At 40.9% G+C, this 22,438-nt stretch overlaps 1 protein-coding gene across 1 annotated transcript in view; it reads right to left on the bottom strand.

Moving 5' to 3' along the window:
* LOC124722697 (heat shock 70 kDa protein 14-like) overlaps positions 1 to 22,438 on the bottom strand; it is a 116,881-nt gene that overhangs the window by 26,819 nt on the left and 67,624 nt on the right. The window contains exon 2 of the mRNA XM_047247835.1: positions 19,612 to 19,810. Within this exon, the coding sequence (XP_047103791.1) occupies positions 19,612 to 19,810 (199 nt within the window). The remainder of the gene's footprint in view (positions 1 to 19,611; positions 19,811 to 22,438) is intronic.

Raw genomic sequence — 22,438 nt, 5'->3', positions numbered from 1 at the left:
CATTGATCCTCCCATATAATATTCTCCACAACTGTGGACTGAGAAAAGTGTGAGCAAATTTAAAGTAACTAACTGTGGCAATATACAACATGACTGTTTGTGCAGTTATCACTTTTACAGCCACACAGTAAATACAGGCAGTATTGCAAATTTCAACAATACAGCAAAGCCTACCAATTATTTCTGATAATACCTAGCGTAAACAGCAACAATTGAATATGCATTCCCAGGTTAAAAGCCCAGGTAAACAAAACCAAATGATTCATTATGAACTGGCTGAGAATGCAGATAATTTTTAGTTCCTTTCTATAGTTCCACTGGACTGACCATTCACAGTAAGATACCTGCTTTCTGGTGTGTTCCAATTTTTTTCCCCCTAAACAGTATTGGATGAGAAAGCAGTACATTTCACGACAATTTCAACAAAGCAATAGAAAAACATCTCCAAATTTTAGCACTGTATTACAGTATAAGCAAACTGCACAACCACTTCAAATACTGTAACATGGCAGTAATTACTAAATTTGTTAAACATTTATCAGAGCTGGTTAGAATGGGACATGGGCAGCACTGGGATTTCAAATCCAGCCTCACCATTGGCGAATCAACACTTTCAATATTCTCTCAACGAATAGCAATCTGTAATTTGTTTTATACACTAGTAGTTTCATATGCCCTTTTACCTGAAACTGCTTCTTAGATCAGTATTTGGAAACTGAACTCAGGAATTTATCAACAATATGTTTCAAGGCAGTCCATTCATCCTCATTTACAGACTATCGTAAGACAATGTGTATAATAATAATCTTCTATAGATACACAATTTCACTTCTGTTTTCTAAGGAAAGTATTTATTGATAAACTACAAAGCAAGGGACTGTCTGTAAGTGCTGCTTAAATTGTTTATTGAGATTCTCATGTGCAGTATAAACAGAAACAGTCTATCACATATACCAAACACACAGAAAAAAATAAATGATATTCCAATAAACTCATCAAATGTACAATATGCTAAAATGTCCGTAAGGGAGGAAAAGTGAAAAGACAATTGTTGGAAACACATTCCATGATCTCATCTATTCATTACATGCAAAATTGTTAATATATTGTAGTTTCCAAAAATCAAGAAATATGCCATCTATTCAAGTGCCACAACCTACAACCACTGCACAATTTTTGACATGAAAAGAGCAAGTAACATTTTTTAATCTCTGTGAAGATACTTAAGAGGACCAAAAATTATGATTTAATGTCCTCTCAAGGGCAAAGTCATCAGAGTAGGAACAAAAGCTTGGATTGGTTGGGGGGGGGGGGGGGGGGGGGGGGAGGAAATCAGCAATCAGCAGTGTCCTTTTCAAAGGAACCATCCTGAGATTTGTCTTAAGAGATTTAGGGAAGCCACAGAAAATAAAACTCTGGATGGCCATATGGGGATTTGAAAAACTGACCTCTTGAATGTCAGACCACCATATTAGCCACTTTTTCCCCCTGCTAGCTCAGATATTTAAAGAAAATTTGTTTAACTTCTTTTTTCTATGAAATACTTATAAAGGTTGGCCCACAGGAAATAGTATATCTTCAATTGGCCACCCTGCAAAGGTGTAGATTATTCACACCATCTACTGGATCTAATCAGGTCCACATCATATGCCATTCAGTTCAGTATGGAACGCTGGCCAGTGCATATGCATACTGAGGCAATAGGGGAGTTATGTCACGTGCAGAGCATTGCAGCAGTCTATGCTCCATGGTAGAGTCTGCCTTTTCCATGTTCCAGACAGATGAAACAATGGTGTAAGACAGACTGTGGAGCCAGTGTGAAACATAAGGGACCTGAAATGACAATCTGAATGCCAGTAAATATCCAATGATTTCATGCAGCTCTGCAACAAAGCCCACAGTGATCAGTCTGTCACCATTCCAGACCATCACAGATCCTTCACACGTCTTTGCTGGGGATTGTGAAATAGGATTTGAAGTTTCCTCCTTATAAGATGCAAGTGGCTCAACAGTTACAGCGGGGAGATAAAAGTGAGTTGGTACAATTTCCACGCAATGTTACTGGATAGAATTGACCAGTAAGAGGTATTTCTGATGAATCTCGTGATGTTTGATGAAGCAAACTTTCATTTGAATAGGTTTTATCAATAAATCAATCTTTCAATATTACTCTAGACACAAATCTGTAGCTCATTCATGAAAAGTTGCAGGATAGCTCACATGTCATCATCTGGTGTGCTTTTTGACAGTTCACTGGAATCATTGGGCCATATTTTTTTGAAGACAACAACAATGGGAAGTCAGTACGTGTCAGTTCTGAGCAGTATGCGGCCTTTATCAATAATTTCTTCAGTCCACACAGTGCAGGGAAGTTTTCATCTAAACACAATATGGTTTGAGAAAGATGGGGCTTTTAACTCAATTACTAAACTGAGGTGCCACTTTCCACATCGATTACTATTATGATTCAGTGTTATCCCATGGCTAGTGAGAGCACCTGATCTTTCGGCAGCAAATTTTTTTCTGTGGGATCATCTTAAGAAAAAAGCTTTTTTCATGGCTCCACAATACTGATCAATTGAAAGCCATGATACATAAAGAGACAGAGAAAATTCTTCAAGAAATAGTTGAGAATTCAACAAGGACCTTCCACAAACCTCTTTAGCAATGTATCACCAATGATGTACATTTTATGAAATAAACTTTTGTTTGGCTTTTCAATAATGGTAACGTGTGTAGAACAGTTACCTATAAGTTATACTGGTCTAAATATAAGCTAAACTTCGTAATAACCAAATGAAAAGTACTACTTCCTGAGGGCAACCCTGTATTGGAACAATTTATTAAGCACTTCTGTGATGTTCTTGGTATGGTTAAACAAATGTAAATTGTAAACCTCTTATTTGAATCTCATCCATTAACCCAACTTGGTAAGGACACCAAATTGCCAAAGAATTGGTCAAATGAAGGTTTCATAGGTGAGCTCCTTTGTGAATAAATTGCACTTCCTACAAATCCTTTCAACAAATAAAAGCCTGGCTGGCATCTGATTTCCCCAAAGTCAGATTTTTGTGTCTATTCCACCTTATATCACTAAGCACATGAACTCTACATCCTGATTTCTATGACTGATCACTGATTGGGTACTCAAACATTATTATACTTTTCATTTATCTAGAAGCACAATATTAGATTTATTTATACTGACAGTCAGTAATCAGTCTTTGCACCAAGTACTGATAAATTACAAGTCTTTCTGGAATTTGTAACAATTTTCTAATGTCAGTATTATCTGGCACAACATAACACAATAAAGTGAACAGTAATCCTACTGAAACTTCTTGGTGGATTAAAACTGTGTGCCAAATTAAGATCTGAACTGGTAGGAACCTTTGCCTTTTATGGGTAAATGCTCTACCAAGGGAGTTATCCAGAAACGACTTGCAACACCCCCCCCCCCCCCCCACCCCCCCACAGTTCTAATAATATTCCTACTGTACTTCCGTTCAGTACACAGGATGCTACTTTATTTCTATCTGTGGATCCCTTTACTAACAACATAGTGGACTCTTATTTGCAAGCAAGTCTTCAATCCTGCTTCATGCCTGTTCCGATATTTTAAAAGCATATAGCTTATTTACTATGCAACAGTGTAGAACTGCACAGCACATCTGATCACAAGGTTTTCCTGAAATGAAAATTACTTAATTGTGACAAATCAAAAGTTGAAACTCGTGCTTTCAATTTTCTCGTCCATATAGACAGGAAATCGAATTCGAGCTACTAGGTGCCACCCCCAGACACTCCTACATTGCTGTAGGATAGGCACGGGTAACCTGCGGGCCTAATTCACATAATTACTTAAGCTCACAGACCACTTTTCAAGTGATGCAATAGTAGTGCTTCAGGTGCAGGAAGTGACAACTGTAGCACCTGTGACAATGTTTATGGGAGTGACACACCACTATGAATGGCACCCTGCTGCCATTTAAAACAGCACATTTCCTGAGTAGTCAGTAGTTTTCATGTCATTGTCACCTGTTACCAATGTTTACAATCCATCAATGTATAACATAGATGTAGGCAGTACGCAATAAGTAACATGTGGGGGAGTCAGCGGTGGTATAATTGCATTATGCATGTGCAGAGTAAGTAAAACTGACAGTGGTCTGTGTCACGAGTTGCAAACCCGAGGCAAGGTGAGCATCAGCAGAAATATCCAAAAATAGGTCTTGGATGGAGTACAATGTGAGCGCCTCACACTCTTCCCAAAAATTTCTTCTGCAGGTCAAACTGAAACCAATGATGGGCCGAATCCGGCCTGCAGGCAACTGGTTGCCCACCTATCCTATACATCATCAGTACTATTGTCAGTTCTCGAACAGCCAATCACATAAAATTCAAGAAAGGAAAAAGCATTGCAGCATATGCAATAACAAGTATCACAAGCATAAATTTCAGATCACTCCAACTTCTTCAATAGATACCAGGATTTTAACTCTCAAGAGTAAGAATTTTTCATAAGGATGATAGTATTTCAAGCAAAATATTAAAAGCATGTACTTCAGTTACAGCTGATGTTTACATCCATATTTTTAATGCATCACTTTCACAAGGTATCTTTCAAGACCAGCCAAAGCCCAACAATATTAGAACACTTTCTAAGAAAGGTAATAGGACAGACGTTAATAACTAATGACTAATTTCACTATGAACTTCATTTTCTAAAGTTGCTGCAAAAGGTAATGTATTGAAGAATGGTCATGCCTATCTACAAATATACTGTCAGTCAAAATTTGAATGCCAGATGAGTCTCTCCACTAAATATGGCCTCTACCGTTTCACTGACCACATACTGAAATATCTGACTGGCGAGTCAATACCTACCAGGACGTTCTTGTGATGTATGTATGACATTTGATTTTGTAAATCACAACATTGTTTTGGATAAACTTAAAAAGTTCAGTTTTCAAGGTACAATGCTTTAAGTGGTTGAATTTATACTGCACTGACAGGAAGAAAATGGCCATGTTAGATAGCTCATGAAGTTTTAATGATGAATCTCCCCCTGAGTGTGGACAAATTATTACAGGCATTCCATAGAGTTCAATTCTGGGAAAACTCCTGTTCATGATATGTATAAATGATCTTCCACCTTACAGTAATAAAGCAGAAATGGTGTTCTTTGATGATAATGCAACAATCACAATCAAGACCTTCAGAGGTGTGACAACAGACTGATCAATAAAAGAAATGCTAAAAAATATTGATTCTCGGAATATTACTTAGAAAACATACACTTCACTGAAATCTGTACAAGGCAAGATATATCACCAGCAACAATAATTGAGCACAGGGAGATGGGAAGCATGTAAAATCAATTGTTCAAAATTCCTAGGTGCATATATAGACCAAAACTTGAATAGAAAATCACATATTACAGATTTCTTAAAATGCTTGAATTCAGCAACATTTTCTCTACATGTAATTGCTGATTTTTTTAATGATAGCATTAAAAAACCAGCTTACGTTGCACACTGTCATTCATTGATGTGACTGGAAATAGTTTTTTGAGGCAGTTCTACACACAGACACTAAGTATTCATCATACAGAAATATTCTGTAAGGATATCTGGTGGTCATCCTCAAACTTCATGAAGGCAATTGTTTAAAAATTTAGGCATCCTAACAACCTCTCTTATGAAGTTTGTTGTGAGGCATCAGGCACAATTTAAAAATAGTAGTATTGTTTGTAAGTCTAACACTTGGAACAAAAATTGCCTCCACTATTCACAACTTAACTTACTCAGCTGTAAAAATATTTGAAAACATCACCTACAAATTAAGGGTGCAGGCACATAATAAAAGTTTTAAAAACAACTGAAATAATTTCTGTTTGACAACTCCTCCTACTCAATGGATTAATTTATATAAAGTTAGTATCTGTACGTTGTTGGGTTCTACTTACCTAATTTTGTTCTAGACTAACACAGCAATATATTCAGTAATATTACTTCTACCAGATTTGATCAAGTCCGTGTATTTTTTTTTTTTTTTTTAATAAAAAGTCTTGATCATTTAAAATGAAGCAGATTTTAGCCACCAAATATTAAAATGAAGATGTAACTTGATACATTATTAATGAAATGAGCATAAAGTCTCTGGTATCTATCTTGGAATAACTAAAAACCTGTAACTTTGACTACTTCCAGAATTCACTGAACATACACTCACTCGAACAGAAACAACTACTGAAATTCACCAAAACAGGTAAAACAGGTAAGCAAGTTCCCAAAATGTCTCCTTAATACCTTGGTATGACAAACTGTAATATGCAAACAAACTCTAGTCAACACATATGTCAGATTTAAAGCTCTCATGCTTTCTTTAGTACTGCTCATGCTCATGCTTATGCTCGCTTTACCAATAATACCACAACAATGATAAGGAAACAGATCAGCCATTCACATTAGTATGGGGTTTATATTGTTTTCTAGATCTTTCCTCCATGTTGGGATTCAGGTGATGCCATCAACTCCATTAAAAAATTTAGGACACTTGTGGATCTCCACTGCTTTCTTGATAAATGAATCCCAGTAACACAAGGTGTGTGTCAGGATTTCAGTAGGTAACACCATGCTTTGCAATGAATGGTTTCTCACAACGTCTTAGTTATACATTTTGGAGTGTTTCTTGCACTGTTCATTATTAATGTGATTACACTGTTGTAATAATTCACACCAAACTCACATGATATATTGTAAACCACATGCCTCAAAGACCTAGGACATCTTACTAGGTACAATCCATATTTTTAGAAACTGGATTAAAGATGGGTTATTTTTAAGTATAGTTTCCACTTCACCTCTCAGTTCAGTGAGATGACTTTACTTTCCAGACTTAGGACTTTGTCAATCTCAGTTTATAAGATACACATCAAATTAATTTGGTAAAGATTTCAATATTATATTTTTGACTAATTTACAGCAAAAATAACATTAATAAACTTCCAATCTCATAAAGATGTCACACTTTGCAACTAGAGCGTGGGGAAATAGTCGCAGGATCATACGTATTGTTTTCAATAGCTTGTCCTCAAATTGAGAAGCACATTGTGATCAAATTTAGTAATGGCCTGTCAGATAATGATGTACAAAAATCAACATTCAAATTAATTTTATTTATTTTATTTACATGTCAAGTTCCATAGGACCAAACTGAGGAGAAAATCTCCCAGGTCATGGAACATGTCAGTACATGAAATTACAACATAAAAGTAATAATAGATAAAAATAAAATGTATATGAACCCAAAAAAAGTCTATCCATAAATTTAAGTAAATGCAATCTACAATACAGCAAGAACTTACCCCAAAATATACCACCATATGATACAAGCGAATGAAAATAAGCAAAGTAGACTAATTTTTGTGTCGAATGATCGCTCACTTCAGATATTGTTCCAATAGTAAAAATGGCAGCATTAAGTCTTTGAACAAGATCCTAAATGTGGGCTTCCCACGACAGTTTACTATCTATCTGAGCACCTAGAAATTTTAACTGTTCAGTTTCACTAAATATGCCCACTCTGTGAGATTAAAATGTCAGGTTTTGTTGAATTGTGTGTTAGAAACTGTAGAAACTGAGTCTTACTGTGATTTGGTGTTAGTTTATTTTCTACTAGCCATGAACTTAGGTCATGAACTGCACTATTTGAAACCAAGCCAATGTTGGACACAACATCCTTTACTACCAAGCTAGCGTCATCAGCAAACAGAAATATTTTAGAGTTACCCATAATACTAGACGGCATATCATTTATATAAATAAGGAACAGGAGTGGCCCCAACACTGAAACGGACTCACATTCCACAACAGCAAACAACAGATTTAGAGATATGGGTCCTATTGCAACATAGGCATTTAAATCTAATACTGCAGAGCATATCTGGCAAGAGCTCTACAAAAATACAAGATAAAACAATTCATTGCATCAACACAATAAGTAGACCTCTAAACAAAATTAAAACTATAATGCAAGTAGTGAAAGAAGTTTGACAGTAGTAGGTGCCTGCTCATCATATTACATCTCATCATGGTTCGTGTTTTGAGACAGCCTTCTTTTCTGCAGCTACCCAACAAAAGCATGAACATTTAATCAGTTATTAAAATAGTGGCAAGACTCATCTGTAAATAAAAAGTATCAATTAGGCTGGAAATGACCTGTACAAATTATGTTAGAGGTACTCTGTCTCAAAGACATGCTGAACAGGGGACTCAATCACTTTATAACTTATGTAGACAATATCAAGGCAATTTTCTTTCTATCAGTAATTTTTTTTTTTTTTTTGTTCTCCGGAGAAGAAAATGTTTATGAAAAAAGGAACATATGGCCAAGGACGGCAACCCATCTCGTGGTGGAGTCTTGCTGCTTATTCGTGATGACATTCGTAGTCAAACACTCTCACTCAACATCCGGCTGCAAGCTGTTGCAGTCCGCATTATCCTTCCTCGCTTCACCTTTTCTCTTTGTACCGCCTAAATCCCTGTCATTCGGTTTCAGCAGGGCAGACTTCCTCTAGCTCGTTGGGAAAGTCCCAAATCTTTTTGCTGCTCAGTGACTTTGATGCGCATCACCCCCTTTGCAGCTCTTTGTGAACCTGTCCGTAAAGTGCCCTCTCGGCTGACCTTCTCGATCAACTCAACCTCTTCTGCCTTAACACTGGAGCACCAACGTTCCTTTCAGACTCGACACACTCTTATTCCCATTTGGACCTATCATTCTGCACTGCCCAGCTTGCCCGTCGTCTCGAGTGGTGTGTTCCCTTTTAGACATACTTGAGCAACCATTTCACCACATCCTATCTGCCGACTCCTCCCTCATCTACTTACTAAATTAATTGGCAGCTTTCAAAGGCAGACTGGAGGCTTTACTCCTCCCTGGTGACCTTTGACAAACGACATTTCCCCAGTTGTGATGACCTTACAAACGTTATCCTTACCGCTGCAGAATGTTCCATTCCTCACACTTCCACTTTACCACATCATGTCACAGTCCTTGGTGGACTGACGCGTACCGTTACAATTCATGTGCAGAGACACACTCTCAGCGTTTTTAACACTGGAGAACTGCATTTGATGTGAACAGTCGCGTGCGCAGTGTCATCACCCTCTTTGGGATGCCAAAGGAGCTAGCTGGATTTCATTTACTAATGCTTTTAACAGTTCCGCTCTGTCTTCCATTGTGTGGGCTAAATTCCAACGACTCTCTGGGCCCAAGGTCAATTCACCAATTTCTGGCCTGATTGGAGCAGATGATGTCATTGTGGAACCCATTGCTATATCCACCACCTAGGGCCACTATTTTGCAAATATTTCAAGCTCCACCCATTACCACCCTACCTTCCTCCATTGGAAACAAATGGAGGAGGCTTGGGTAATACCCTTCTCCTCTTAGAATTTTAAATGCTACAATGCAGCCTTTCCTATGTGGGAGCTGATCATTCTCACTGTATCCCCATCTTTCACCCCACAGCCGGATGATGTTCGCATTCAGATGTTGCAGCACCTTTCTCTTGCGGGCTAACATTTTCTGCTTAATACATACAACCACATCTGGGTAGATGGCATGCTCCCCAGACACTGGTATGAAGCCTTCATCATACCCATTCCTCAGCCCAGTAAGGACAAAGACCTTCCTTCTAGCTACCACCCCATTTCCCTCACTAGCTATGTTTGCAAGGTTTAGAACATATGATTAATGCCCGGGTGGTATGGTGACTCAAGTCTCGCAAATTACTAACGACTGCACAGTGTGGATTTCAGGCGTGCCATTCTGAAGTTGACCATCTCACCACTTTGGCAACCCATGTCATGAACAGTTTTCTGCAACAATAACTGACTGTGGACGTGCTTTTTGATCTGGAGAAATCCTTCGGCACCAGCTGGAGGACCGGTACCCTCTGTACTCTTTACATGTGGGGCTTTCCAGTCTGCCTGCCACGTTTCCTTCAGGAATTTTTAAAAGACAGACTTCTCAAAGCACGTGTGGAATGTGACTTGTAGGACAGTTTTATCCATGAAAATTGGATGCCTCAGGGGTCCATCCTGACATTCGTTGTCCTTGCTATTGCCATTGACCCTATTATGGCCTGTCTCCCGCTGGGTATTTCCAGGTCCCTTTTTGTTGACGATTTTGCCACCTATTGCAGTTCCCCATGGACTTGTCTCCTTGAGCGAAGTCTTCGGCATTGTCTTATTGTCTTTACTCATGCAGCGTCAACAATGGCTTTCGCTTTTCCACTGACAAAACCATTTGTATGAATTTCTGGCTGCACAATGGGTTTCTTCCACCTTCTTTATACCGGGTGATCAAAAAGTCAGTATAAATTTGAAAACTTAATAAACCATGAAATAATGTGGATAGAGAGGTAGAAATTGACACACATGCTTGGAATGACATGGGGTTTTATAAGAACTGAAGAAAAAAAAAAACCATTTTGCTAGACGCGTGAAAGATCTCTTGCGCGCGTCGTTTGATGATGATCGTTTGCTCAGCTGCCACTTTCGTCATGCTTGGCCTCCCAGGTCCCCAGACCTCAGTCCATGCGATTATTGGCTTTGGGGTTACCTGAAGTCGCAAGTGTATCGTGATCGACTGACATCTCTAGGGATGCTGAAAGACCACATCCGACGCCAATGCCCCGCCATAACTCCGGACATGCTTTGTAGTGCTGTTCACATTATTCCTCGACTACAGCTATTGTTGAGGAATGATGGTGGACATATTGAGCATTTCCTGTAAAGAACATCATCTATGATTTGTCTTACTTTGTTATGCTAATTATTGCTATTCTGATCAGATGAAGCGCCATCTGTCTGACACTTTTTGAACTTTTGGTTTTTTTTTTTTTGTTCTAATAAAACCCCATGTCATTCCAAGTATGTGTGTCAATTTGTACCTCTCTATCTACATTATTCCGTGATTTATTCAGTTCTCAAATTTATACTGACTTTTTGATCACCCGGTCTTGGGCCTGTTGCTCTACCGTTTGTTGAAACTACGAAATTCCTGAGGCTCATGATTGATAGAAACTTTCTTGGTCCTCCCACATGTCTTACCTGGCTGCCCGCTGTACCCTGTCCGTCAGTGTTCTACGGGTCCTCAGTGGTACTTCCTGGGGAGTGGTCTGGACCACCCTCCTCCGTTTGTACAGATCCCTTGGCCTTTTGAAAGTAGACTATGGATGCTCCGTTTATGCATCTGCACATCCATCCATCTTACACTGTCTAAATACAATCTACCACCATCGAATCCATGTGGCCACTGGCACCTTTTACACCAGCCCAGTTGAAAGTCTCTATGCAGAAGTTGCCTAACTACTGCGGTCATAACGACATGATGTTCTCCTCAGCAGATACACATGCCATTTGTCTGCCATACCTGGCCACTCATCTTATGTCGCCTCCTTCAACGGCTCATTTGACCGCCAGTACGTGTGTCCCTCTTCTCCGTTACCTCCTGGAGTTCACTTTTGGTTACTGCACCAGCAGCCTCACTTCACGCTATCTGCCACTTTCCCGAAGGATGTGTACCCTTCACCACCCTGACTTTCTGTGGTGGCCCATGTTCACCTTGAACTTGATTCGCTTCCTTAGGAGACTTCTCCAGATTCGATCTATCGGTGTAAGTTTCTCAACCTTTGCACGGAACTTAGTGATACTACCTTTGTGTACACTGTTGGCTCTCTGAATGACCATGGTGTCTGGTATGCCTGATCATTGCCACCGACCATTTTCGATATCTGCTTCCAGAACACTGCTCAGTATTAACAGCAGAGCTCTTTGCTCTGTATCAGGCCACACGGTACATCCAGCGACACAGGCTTTTCAATTTCGTCATCTGCTCGGATTCTCTCAGTGATTTTCAGAGCCTCTGTATGCTGTACACTGTCTATCCCTTAGTGCAACAGGTCAAAGAAAGCTTCCACTTGCTCTGTCTTGATGGATGGTCTGACAGGAAACAAAGCTGCTGACACTGTTGCCAAGGCTGCTGACACTGTTGCCAAGTCTGCAGTCCTCCTACATCATCCAGCTAGTTCTTCCATTCCTTCCGATGATCTCCATGTTGTCTTTTATCAGAAGGTGGTGTCACTTTGACATTAAAATTGGTCTTCCATTCATGGGAACAAACTCCAGGGAATGAAACATCTCCCAGAAGCTTGGCCGATCTCCTCTCTCAGCCCTTTCGCCGCAAGGAGCTGATTTTAGCTAGGTTACGTACTGGGTACTGTCTTTTTACCCATCGTCATTTGTCAAGTGGTGACCCACCATCACTTTGTGCTAACTGTCATCAACCTTTGACCATTAGCTGTTTCCTGACCAAATGTCTCTCTTTTAACCACTTACGTTCTACTGTATGCTTGCTGTCTGAGTTATCGGCCGTTTTAGCAAACGGCACATTGGATGTTGATTGTGTTTTACTTTTTATCCATCATAGCAATATAGCGAACGACATTTAATATTTAATTCATGGTCTTCATAGTCTCTATGACATATTTCGTGTACCTTTCTCCAAGAGTAAGTCCTTGTTTTGCCTGCCTTTCCTTCCGTTGATTGGGCTTAACGTGCAGTCACATTTAACTCCTTTTTCATCTTGGTGTTCAAAGGTTCTGACATGGGCGTGTATGACTTTAGTATGTTGTTGAAGTTACAGTTTGTATGCGGGACAGGAGTGCCAACAGAAATTATTTCTTTTTTCTCTTTTTGCAAGTAGTTTGTAACAACTGTTCACAGCTTGTGACTGGTGGATTACTATTCTAAATAATCTGTTCTTAATTATGACTACAATAAAAACACTACCATTCTTATTTAATTAATGATGACATTATAACATCTAACAATGGAAAATCCAGGATGGAATAATGTCAGTATTATGAAAAAGATAGATTGCCAATCACCATATAGCAGAGATTTTGAGTCGCAATCTGGTCTCGACAACCAGAGACTGTGTGTGACTGACTCTCTCTATCTCTCTATCTCTCTATCTCTGTGTGCGCGTGTGTGTGTGTGTGTGTGTGTGTGTGTGTGTGTGTGTGTGTGTGAAAACTTACTTGTTTGACAGTCTTTTAATTATGCCTATCTGCAATTCAACATTTCTGCTACATGGAGAGTAGCACTCTATCCCTTTCATAATACTGACATGGTTTTATGTATTTTAGGTATGCTAGATTCACAATTTCTGACTCATGATGATGACCTATTCAATCGGCAGTTTATATTTCAGAATATAACATTCTTAAGAGGAGTTGGTTGGTTGACTGGATGATTAAAGGGACCAAACTACTAGGTCATCAGTCCCTTTTTCCTCAGACAGACAGGTCTACATGCCTGTAGATCAGATAGCCTACCACACAAAACCCAGGGGAGGAAAACCATAAGGTCTATGAAGGTGAGATAATGGACAAGAAGAAGAAAGAAAGAAAGAAAGACAGAGAGAGAGAGAGAGCACAAGGAATGTGTTCCCTCTAGGGAGCAGCCAGCCTCCGAAAGCACAGTGCAATGCAATGAGGGAACATACAGCCCAGTCCTCCCCCCCCCCCCCCCCCCTTACCAGATTTAGCCCACTCAGGAATCACCTAGGAAAGACTAGCAACATGGACACGACGAGAGAAGTACAGAGAGACAAAAGACGAACAAGTCTAACAGACCATGGGGGGGGGGGGGGGGGGGGGGGGGGAGTAAAAGAGCAGGTAAGGTGAGGACCAGGCTGCACCACAATGCCCAGATAGCCACAGCACGGACTTGGCAGAGGAGGCAAAGAGTGTTCTGCCAACCCATCAATGGGCCAATATGGGGAAGTGGACCTACCTTGAAGAGAGCGGTGAAAGCTCCCTTCAAGAATAAAACGTAAAACTAAGTCAGCCACTGAGGCACTGTCTCCTAACACCAGAGGCAGCGCGTGAGGGAGATTAAGAGCCCACTGCATGGTGGCTAAGTTCGGACAGTCCAGCAAAATGTGGACCACCAGCAAATGGGAACCACAATGACAGAGAGGTGGGTCTTTGCGACAGAAGAGATGACCAAGAGTTAGCCAAGTATGGCCAATACGCAGCCAGCAAAAGGACGATCAAGTCTTTGAGAGAGGCCCACATGAAGGACCTCCACAGATTTGTAGTCTCCTTCATCACCCTACTTTGTTTGGCAAAGTCAGAGTGAGCCATTCCTGATTCCCTAACCTTCATGGCATAATACCAATCAGAGGTTCATTACTGGAATACCAACATCAGAAATCAGTTTACAGGTAGCCAGTTTGGCCAGGCTACCAGCAAGTTCATTTCCCAGGATCCTGATGTGGCCTGGGGTCCAGACATACAGGGAACCCTGGATAGCAATTACCAAGGGACGGTGAAGGTAACATTGGTCAAGAGATGCAAACTGCACAAGGAGTTGCTGAAGATGAGAGAGGATCCACCGGTGCAGAAACTAATATGTTCAAGAGCACGAGAGATGGCTACCAACTCCGCAGTGAAAACATTACAACCATTTGGCAGGGAGCACAGGTCAGTGTCACATGCGAGTATAAGCAAAGCCCACGTGACCAGCACCCATTAAGTCATCAGTACAGACTACTTCTGAACCCCAAGATATGACAAGAATGGCTAAAAATTGGTGGCAGACGGCCTCAGAAGGAACCGAGTCTTTCAGATCTGGTGATAGGTCAAGACAACGCTGTGGCCGAGGGATGCACCACGAATGTGTAGTGAATGGGCCTGGAGGAGAGGTGATAGAGGAAACAACTGGAGTTCAGAGAGGAGAGACAGGATGTGGATTGCGATTGTAATCCTTGATCTGGACTGCTGTTGCGGGGGATGGATTCCGGTGTTTCGACGGGATTGTATCAGGGCTTTGTAAAGCTGTGGAAAGGTAGTACGATCTGCATCCCAGCTGGTGTTACTCAGGCAGTGAAGACTATTAAGGTGCAGCTAACACTTTCGATCAATCTATCATAGATGGGGAATCCACGTCAACTTAGGATCTAAGACCAGTCCAAAAAACCAAAATGTTCCCACCACATTGAGTAGTTGGCTGTTGAGGTAAAGTTCTGGTTGAACACTACAATGTTGACAGAAGTGCATAACATGAGTTTCGACACTGTAAAGTGAAAGCCATGGGTGAGGTCCCATGACTGCGCCTTTCCTATGGCACCTTGCAGTCGATGTTCAGCGACATGCATACTAACAGAGCCCTGTGGTACCCCATTCTCTCGTCGGATTGGGGGAGGAGGGGAGGGGGGTGAGGGTGGTACTGTGGGAAGCAGCAAGTTGAACCTGCAAAGTATGGTGGGATAAGAAGATGTGTACAGTAGCTAGGATGTGGTGTCTTAAGCCTTTTTCAGGTCGAAGAAGATGGCTATAAGGTGTTGATATTGGACAAAAGCTGTTTGGATGGCAGACTCCAGGCAATCCAGATTTTCAGTATAGAGTCACCTCGGCAAAAACCGCCCTGGGATGGAGGCAGAAGACCCCGAGACTCAAGGAGCCAACACAGCCGCCAGCTCACCAAGCATTCAAACAACTTGTAGAGAACACTGGTGAGATTAACTGGGTAATAACTATTCATCTCTAGAGGGTGTTTGCCCTGTTTCAGTACTGGGATGACGATGATTTGTCGCTGTTGCAATGGGAAGTCGCCCTCACTCCAGGATGCAGTTAAAGATGGCAAGGATGTGACACTGACAATCCACAGATAGGTGCTTGATCATCTGGTTGAGGATGTGGTCCGATCCTGGGGCAGTGGGCTAGGACACTGACAAATCCCCACTCACTGAATGGAGCATTATACGGATCCAGGTGGTGTGCAGTAAAAGATAACTGCTTTTGCTCTACCCACTTTTTTAGGACACAAAAAAGGGTTGACAGTTCTCAGACTCAGAGGCTCTAGCATAATACAGAGAAAAATGTGGCATCTGTGTTAGTGTAGATGGCACCATTCAACGGAACACCACCAGGTACACCTGCAGGTGCCTGGTATCTGTAGATACATCTGACCTTGGCTCAAACCTATGAAGGGAAGGTTCACGGTCTGATGGTTGAAGCGTACTGTTCCTTGCATTCTTGTTTCCATCGTTTTATTGGATGGCAGACCCAGGCATGGAGCCACTGAAAGGCAATAACGTGCTCCATCGATGGGTGCCACTTATGGTGCTGGAGAGCTCGCCTACGATCTCTAACGGCCTCTGCAATTTCTGATGACCATCCAGGTATTGTCTTCTGTCGGGGTGCACAGAAGGAACAGGGAATCGCCAAAATCAGCTGCTCAAATAATGGTTGTAGTTGTATTCTGGACTGCCTCATCAATATCTCCATGCAGTGGGGAGCCAAGGACAACAAAAGAGGCAAAAGCATCCCAGTCAACATGGCTGAGAGTCCATCTGGGCAGGCGTCCATGGGAGTGACGCTTTCTTTCACATCACTTCGGTATAATGTCACCCTGACCTTTTCAGGTAATGAATCACCATCAAAGGCCAACATGAAGGCACTGGTAGCGACACTGTTGTCCTTTGGTCCCCAATGTACATGACTAACGAAGTGTGCACCCTGGCACTCCAAGTTGGTGCATAGCTCAGCATCAGATTGTAAGAGCAGGTCCCTGAACCATATTTAGACTATTATGGGGAGTGACAGTCACCGGTATGTCACCCACCTTGTTAAGAGCTAGTAGCACCCGTGATTGAGCAGAGGATACTGTTTTGGTCAAAATTGACCCACTTTTCATTTTAGAAATGGCTGCCACTTCCCCAAGCTTGACTTCTATGTTCTCCACAAAGAAGAAGGGTTCTGTGGTCAAGAAGGAATCCCCATCAATCCTTGAGCAAACTAATTATTGGGGGGACAGGGGGGGGATATTTCTCTGCTTGCCGCTTAGCCCTATGGAAGGAAACATTTTATGGTCATATCTCTCTGCACTTAAATAGTACTTTCCTTCCATAGAGACTGCTGGGATCATACAGCTACCGGCGGAAGATAACTTCATCCGATTCATTTGCGGCTCATCCGCCATGGTGCCACCCACTTCGAATGGGGGTTCTTGCCATGTGCGCCACCCAGCCGCAGAAAATGGCTACGTGGCCAGTAATCCGTTGCTCGGAGTCCCCGTGTCCCAGTCACAATGGGCACATGCACATAAACCTTGGCATACATGGGAAGTTTTCAGCTCAGACACCAACAATACAATACCCACGTGGCCAGGGGGCTACCACTGTGCAGCTATTTGATGACCACCATGACAGGATGGCCACCATGCTGGAGCTTACACTGCATTGGGTGACCTTCCCTGCATGGTAAACATTTCTGGAGAATCTGAAAACTGATGGCAGGTCAAACCTAACAACGGGGACTATGTCTTTACTTAATGAAAAGTTGTAGAAAACAAAAAAAAGCAGAAACTCTAATCCCAGTCACAAACGAGATCTGAGCTGGGTCTGCATCAAGAAAACCATACAATGGAGAGGCAGAGGGAGAAAGTGACAGTGGAAGTATAAGCTTGCAGGACAGAAATGAAGTAATGCTGCAAAGCATGGGGCCCCATGGTAGCCTAGCAGGTAGGTACTGACACGAGAGTTGTGAGCCCTCAGGGGCTAAATGAATAATATTGTCATTGAACCTTGGTGGGTCCTTCCCCACATCTCACACATCCCATCACACAAACTCAACCAGCATGTTTCTGACAAGGCTTGTGAATTTCTCCCATTAATCAATATTCTCCTTCCCAGATGTAAATAGTTGCTCAGATAGTTTGTTGTCATTTTATTGACACATCATGCACAACTTTTCATTCAACACCACTGATCAATGATGCTGCTGCAGCTCTGTGTTTGTTGATTCATCCACTTATTTTCACTGAATTGAAAAGTTCACATTTTTTTATTGACAGCATAAATTGTATACTTACATCGTATGTATTCTACTTAGTTGGCTGTCCAAGATAATTTTCAGATAAGATATTTAGTACAATTTCACTAGAACCGCCATCCTGCCATCTGTGTCATGCACGGCTGGCTAACAGGAACCTCTCCTATGGCTAAAACACGATCAGGTAATTTATCAGAAATATTTTTCCACAAATCTTCCGTAGCATTCCATGCCATCTCAACTGATGTAGTGTGTCACCAATAGATAGTTTTAGTAAGAAATTTTGGCCCACCTTTAAGGCTTAACTTTACCCAAATTATCTATTGTTGACTGCATTTATCTCATTACACAAAAAGAGACTTGTCACATATATATTCCAGTCAGAATTTAAGATTTTGTTTCTAGTTTTACCCAATTTTCTGTTCCACTTGCTACACTAGCTGTTTAAGCACTGTTTAAGCAAGTCACAGTAATTCAGTGATCTTGCCTTGAACACTTGTCCAGTTACCTAATATTCAGTTTTCATTTTCACAGTTGACTTATATGGCTATTTGATCTCCTCAATATGAAATACATGTGAAGTGATCATGGCTCTTTGGTGTTCAACATCTAAAGGTAAACAGGCTTACAAAGTAATTTATCTAAAAAAAGAAAAAGGATGCAAACTATACTGCAAACTAGACATATTGCGCTATTGGAGGAAATTCTTTCTGCGGGTACTGCATGCCTAACCAATTCAGAGAGGCACTTTAAAATTCTACATCCAATACAGATTAAGTCAAGGAATCTGCACCCAAGATCACCAAAAAATCAATGGAGCCTCTAGTTTAAATCAACCTGGCTCCTAACCAAGGATTCCAATCAATACTGGGCATGAAATAACAAATTGTGAACTGTGATTCCATTAGACGAGTGACAATAACCCTGTTCACCACCAGAAGAAACTAAGATGATGACAAGCATTACTTACAACCAGCTGTAACCATTGCACTAAACAGATGGCTGCAGTGCTGCTTCTGTATCTCAGACGAGACCTTCCCATAGTAAACATATGGGATATCCAAAGGACTTCCTTTATGATCTGATTGTTATTTCCCTGAGGAGATCCATCATCTGCGTTAAATTGGAACACCTAATAATGAGCAATCTGACCGTAGTCTAGATCATGCAGGATCATTGACCTCAGGGTCAAAAGATAAAGCAACTGATGTAGGCTCATGTAACAACAGTAAACATGTCTCTCTCATATACACTTCACTATAAAATAATATTTTACTGCTATTTATGCAGATTTCCTCAACAAACTGAACCACTGACATCTTAACATAAAAGTTTCATCTGTTAATAAGAAATTAATAATTTATTTGGAGAAATGTAACCCACAAAACACAGCACTGAAACGTATCACTGTGGAATGTTTATCAGCTCTATTGATGAAAACATCAGCCTATGTGCACATGCTATGCAGTGTTTTGGGGCCAAAGCCCTCAGACTAAAGTCTAAGGAGAAAACATGCATTCCTCCAATCTTATTTAGGCTAGTCAATAGTGGAAAAAAACAATTTCAATAATGAGCAGCATATTCGCCCTAAAATATATGTTAACAATGTTGAACACCTCATTTCGTAGCTAAAGATCATGCAGATTGTTTCATAACTTATCACCAACACCAAGAATAACATACTGCATTACAGCACTCACCCTCTCTCATCTGGGGACTCAACACCATAGCCTTGAGCAAGCAAGGCTGCTATAGGTTCACTAATTACTTGCAGAACATCGAATCCTGCATCTTCCGCAGCATGTGCCAGTGCCTGGCGACTACACTTTGAAAAATTTAAGGGGACACACAGGACTGTGCGCAGATCTGTATCTGGAGGTACACATGTGGAAGCAAAGCCTGAAACAAATAACAAAAAAATAAAGAAATGCTTTACATTACTACCAAACCACAAGCTTCATATTTGTATACAAACACTATATTTATTGTTGATTGACAGCTAGCTGGCTGGTCGTCAGTAGAGTCAATGCCTACAGCTTATTCTTTTCCATCAAATAATTTGAAACACTTAAAAAACTCACAGTACAAATATGATGCAGCACTGGAAAACTTGTTAAATTGACATGCGACCCCATTAAAAGCAGGATCTTGCATTCGCAACATAAGTATTCCTGTAAATTGCTTTGTTCTACCACCAAATTCCTCGAAAGTTACAGAATCAGAAAAGCTACCCATAGATTAGTTCGGTACCTGCATCAAAAATTTGTAATTCATTTTTTTTAGGGGCAGGAACATTTTGTGAATGGGCCAAAGAGTTTTGTTACTGCAAAGTATTGATTCCACTGTGAGAGTACTTATTAGTTACATGTTCAAAAGGAAAACTCTAATAGTTTAATCATTTTGTGTAATAGGACAGTGTGAAAAAATGAGTGAAAAGTCACCGAGACCAAATCATTCTCTCTATTTCAGCAATCATATTCCCACTTGACAGCTTCTACAAGCAAAACATGTCAAAGCACTACACCAAAGGAAGTCAGCATTTAGAAGATAGAAGTATATCTGTGATAATACAGGATGGATGTATTTAACCATTGCACTACCTGATAAAATCTGTAGCCACTCTTTGGTGGCTATGTCTTTTTATCCTGCACAAAAAATGTGTATAAAATTTTAAAGCCCAAAACTTCTTCAAATTGGCTGCCTTGTCAGGATCCAATTCTGTACAGATTGCTCGCAAAGATAGCAACCAAAGTAAGATTGTAATTTTGACATGTTACATATACACTGTCCAGTCACATTAATGTGACCATCAGTCGAAAGCCTGAATAACCACCTTTTGCTGCATAGACCACTGCGAGACATGCAGGAATAGTGATAGTGAAGTTCTGGAGGGTAACAACACGGATATGGAGCCATGCAGACTCCAGTGCCATGGCCAGAATGTGACAGGTTTCTCTTGAGAATCCACCGCGAGAACAGCTCGATCGAGGTGGTCCCACAGATTATCAACCGGGTTTAAATCCAGAGGGTCTGGTGGCCAGGGGGGTACAGTAAATTCATCCTGGTGCTCTTCATACCACACACACACACACACACACACACACACACACACACACACACACACACACACACACACACACACACACACACACACTCTGTGACACATTACATTGCCCTGCTGGTAAATGCCATTGTGTGAAGGAAAAAACGAACTGCATGTAGGAGTGAACATGGTAACCAAGGCTAGATGCATACTTATATCAATCATCTGTGCCTTTCAGAATGACAAAATAACTCGGGTAATGCCTCGAATATATTCCCCAGACCATAAAGCTGCCTCCCCCAGCCTGGACCCCTTTGCTTTCAGATGATTCACACCGTGCACACCAATGGCCAGCTGTCCAATGGAGCATAAAACGTGATTCATCTGAAAAGGCAACCTGTCACCACTCAGTGGACACCCAGCTGCAGTGCTGGCGAGCTAATTCCAGTCTTTGTTGCCGATGAACACCAGTTAGCAAGAGTGCACAAACCAGGCACCTGCTGCAGAGAACCATACACAGCAATGTTTGCTGAACGGTCATTGAGGAGACATTTTTGGTAGCCATGGGTTTATCTGGGCAGTCTGATGCGTAGCTGTTTTGGAAATTCTTCCACCCTTGGCCTGAAAGTCAATGATCATGTCCTTCTGGAAGTCAGATAAACCGCTCTGTTTCCACATTATAACGACTGCGATGTTTTCCATGTTCCCCAACACACTTTATATACCCTCCCCCGCTGGCGCTGCCACCTGCTGTTTGTGAGTGGTTATTCATGCTGATTCCAAACATAGGCAGTGGTCACACTACTGTTACTGGATTGTGCATAACACCTTTGTCAGTCTCTGGATTAATTACAACAGAGATAGGTTGCAATTTTTTCCAGCTAGTGTGTTGAACAACAGAATCATTTTAAGTAATTACTACTCACAATCTAACAAAGCGGGTATAGTATTAAGAATGAAGTGTCGAATGATACAATTTATACTCTGAGGAATATCTCCTATGATGCCCAAATGGATCATTAAGTAGTTAAGATCCTACTGTCAGTTTATAAACTAGTTGTATTATAAGAAAAACATGAAACAGACAGTATTAATACATAACTGACAAACAAAGAATCATAATAATATGAGTAAATATACTGCTACAGATTTCTGAAAACAACTATCAGACGACATATATAAGTGCCTGAAGGTCAGTGCTCTTAGTATCTTTTCTTAATAATGTCTGTAGCTTCTGTCTGTAGTTTTTATGCTTACACTAGCAATTAGTGAATAATGGAAATCCAGTCAACCATGTTTTCAGACAAAGATAAAGAAAAGAAGGAAAAATAATGTCTAAGGTAGGGTGGACAGTGATCAGTGATGTCCGAGTAAGCTGTATTGCCTACTCAAGTTGTGTACACACACACACACACACACACACACACACACACACACACACGCAAGTTACAACTCTTACAACACTAGACAGTATAAAATGTAAT

Source organism: Schistocerca piceifrons, chromosome X (genome assembly GCF_021461385.2).
Source record: "Schistocerca piceifrons isolate TAMUIC-IGC-003096 chromosome X, iqSchPice1.1, whole genome shotgun sequence".
In the NCBI taxonomy this organism is placed as follows: Eukaryota; Metazoa; Arthropoda; class Insecta; order Orthoptera; family Acrididae; genus Schistocerca; species Schistocerca piceifrons.
This window is presented reverse-complemented; position numbering and strand designations above follow the sequence as displayed.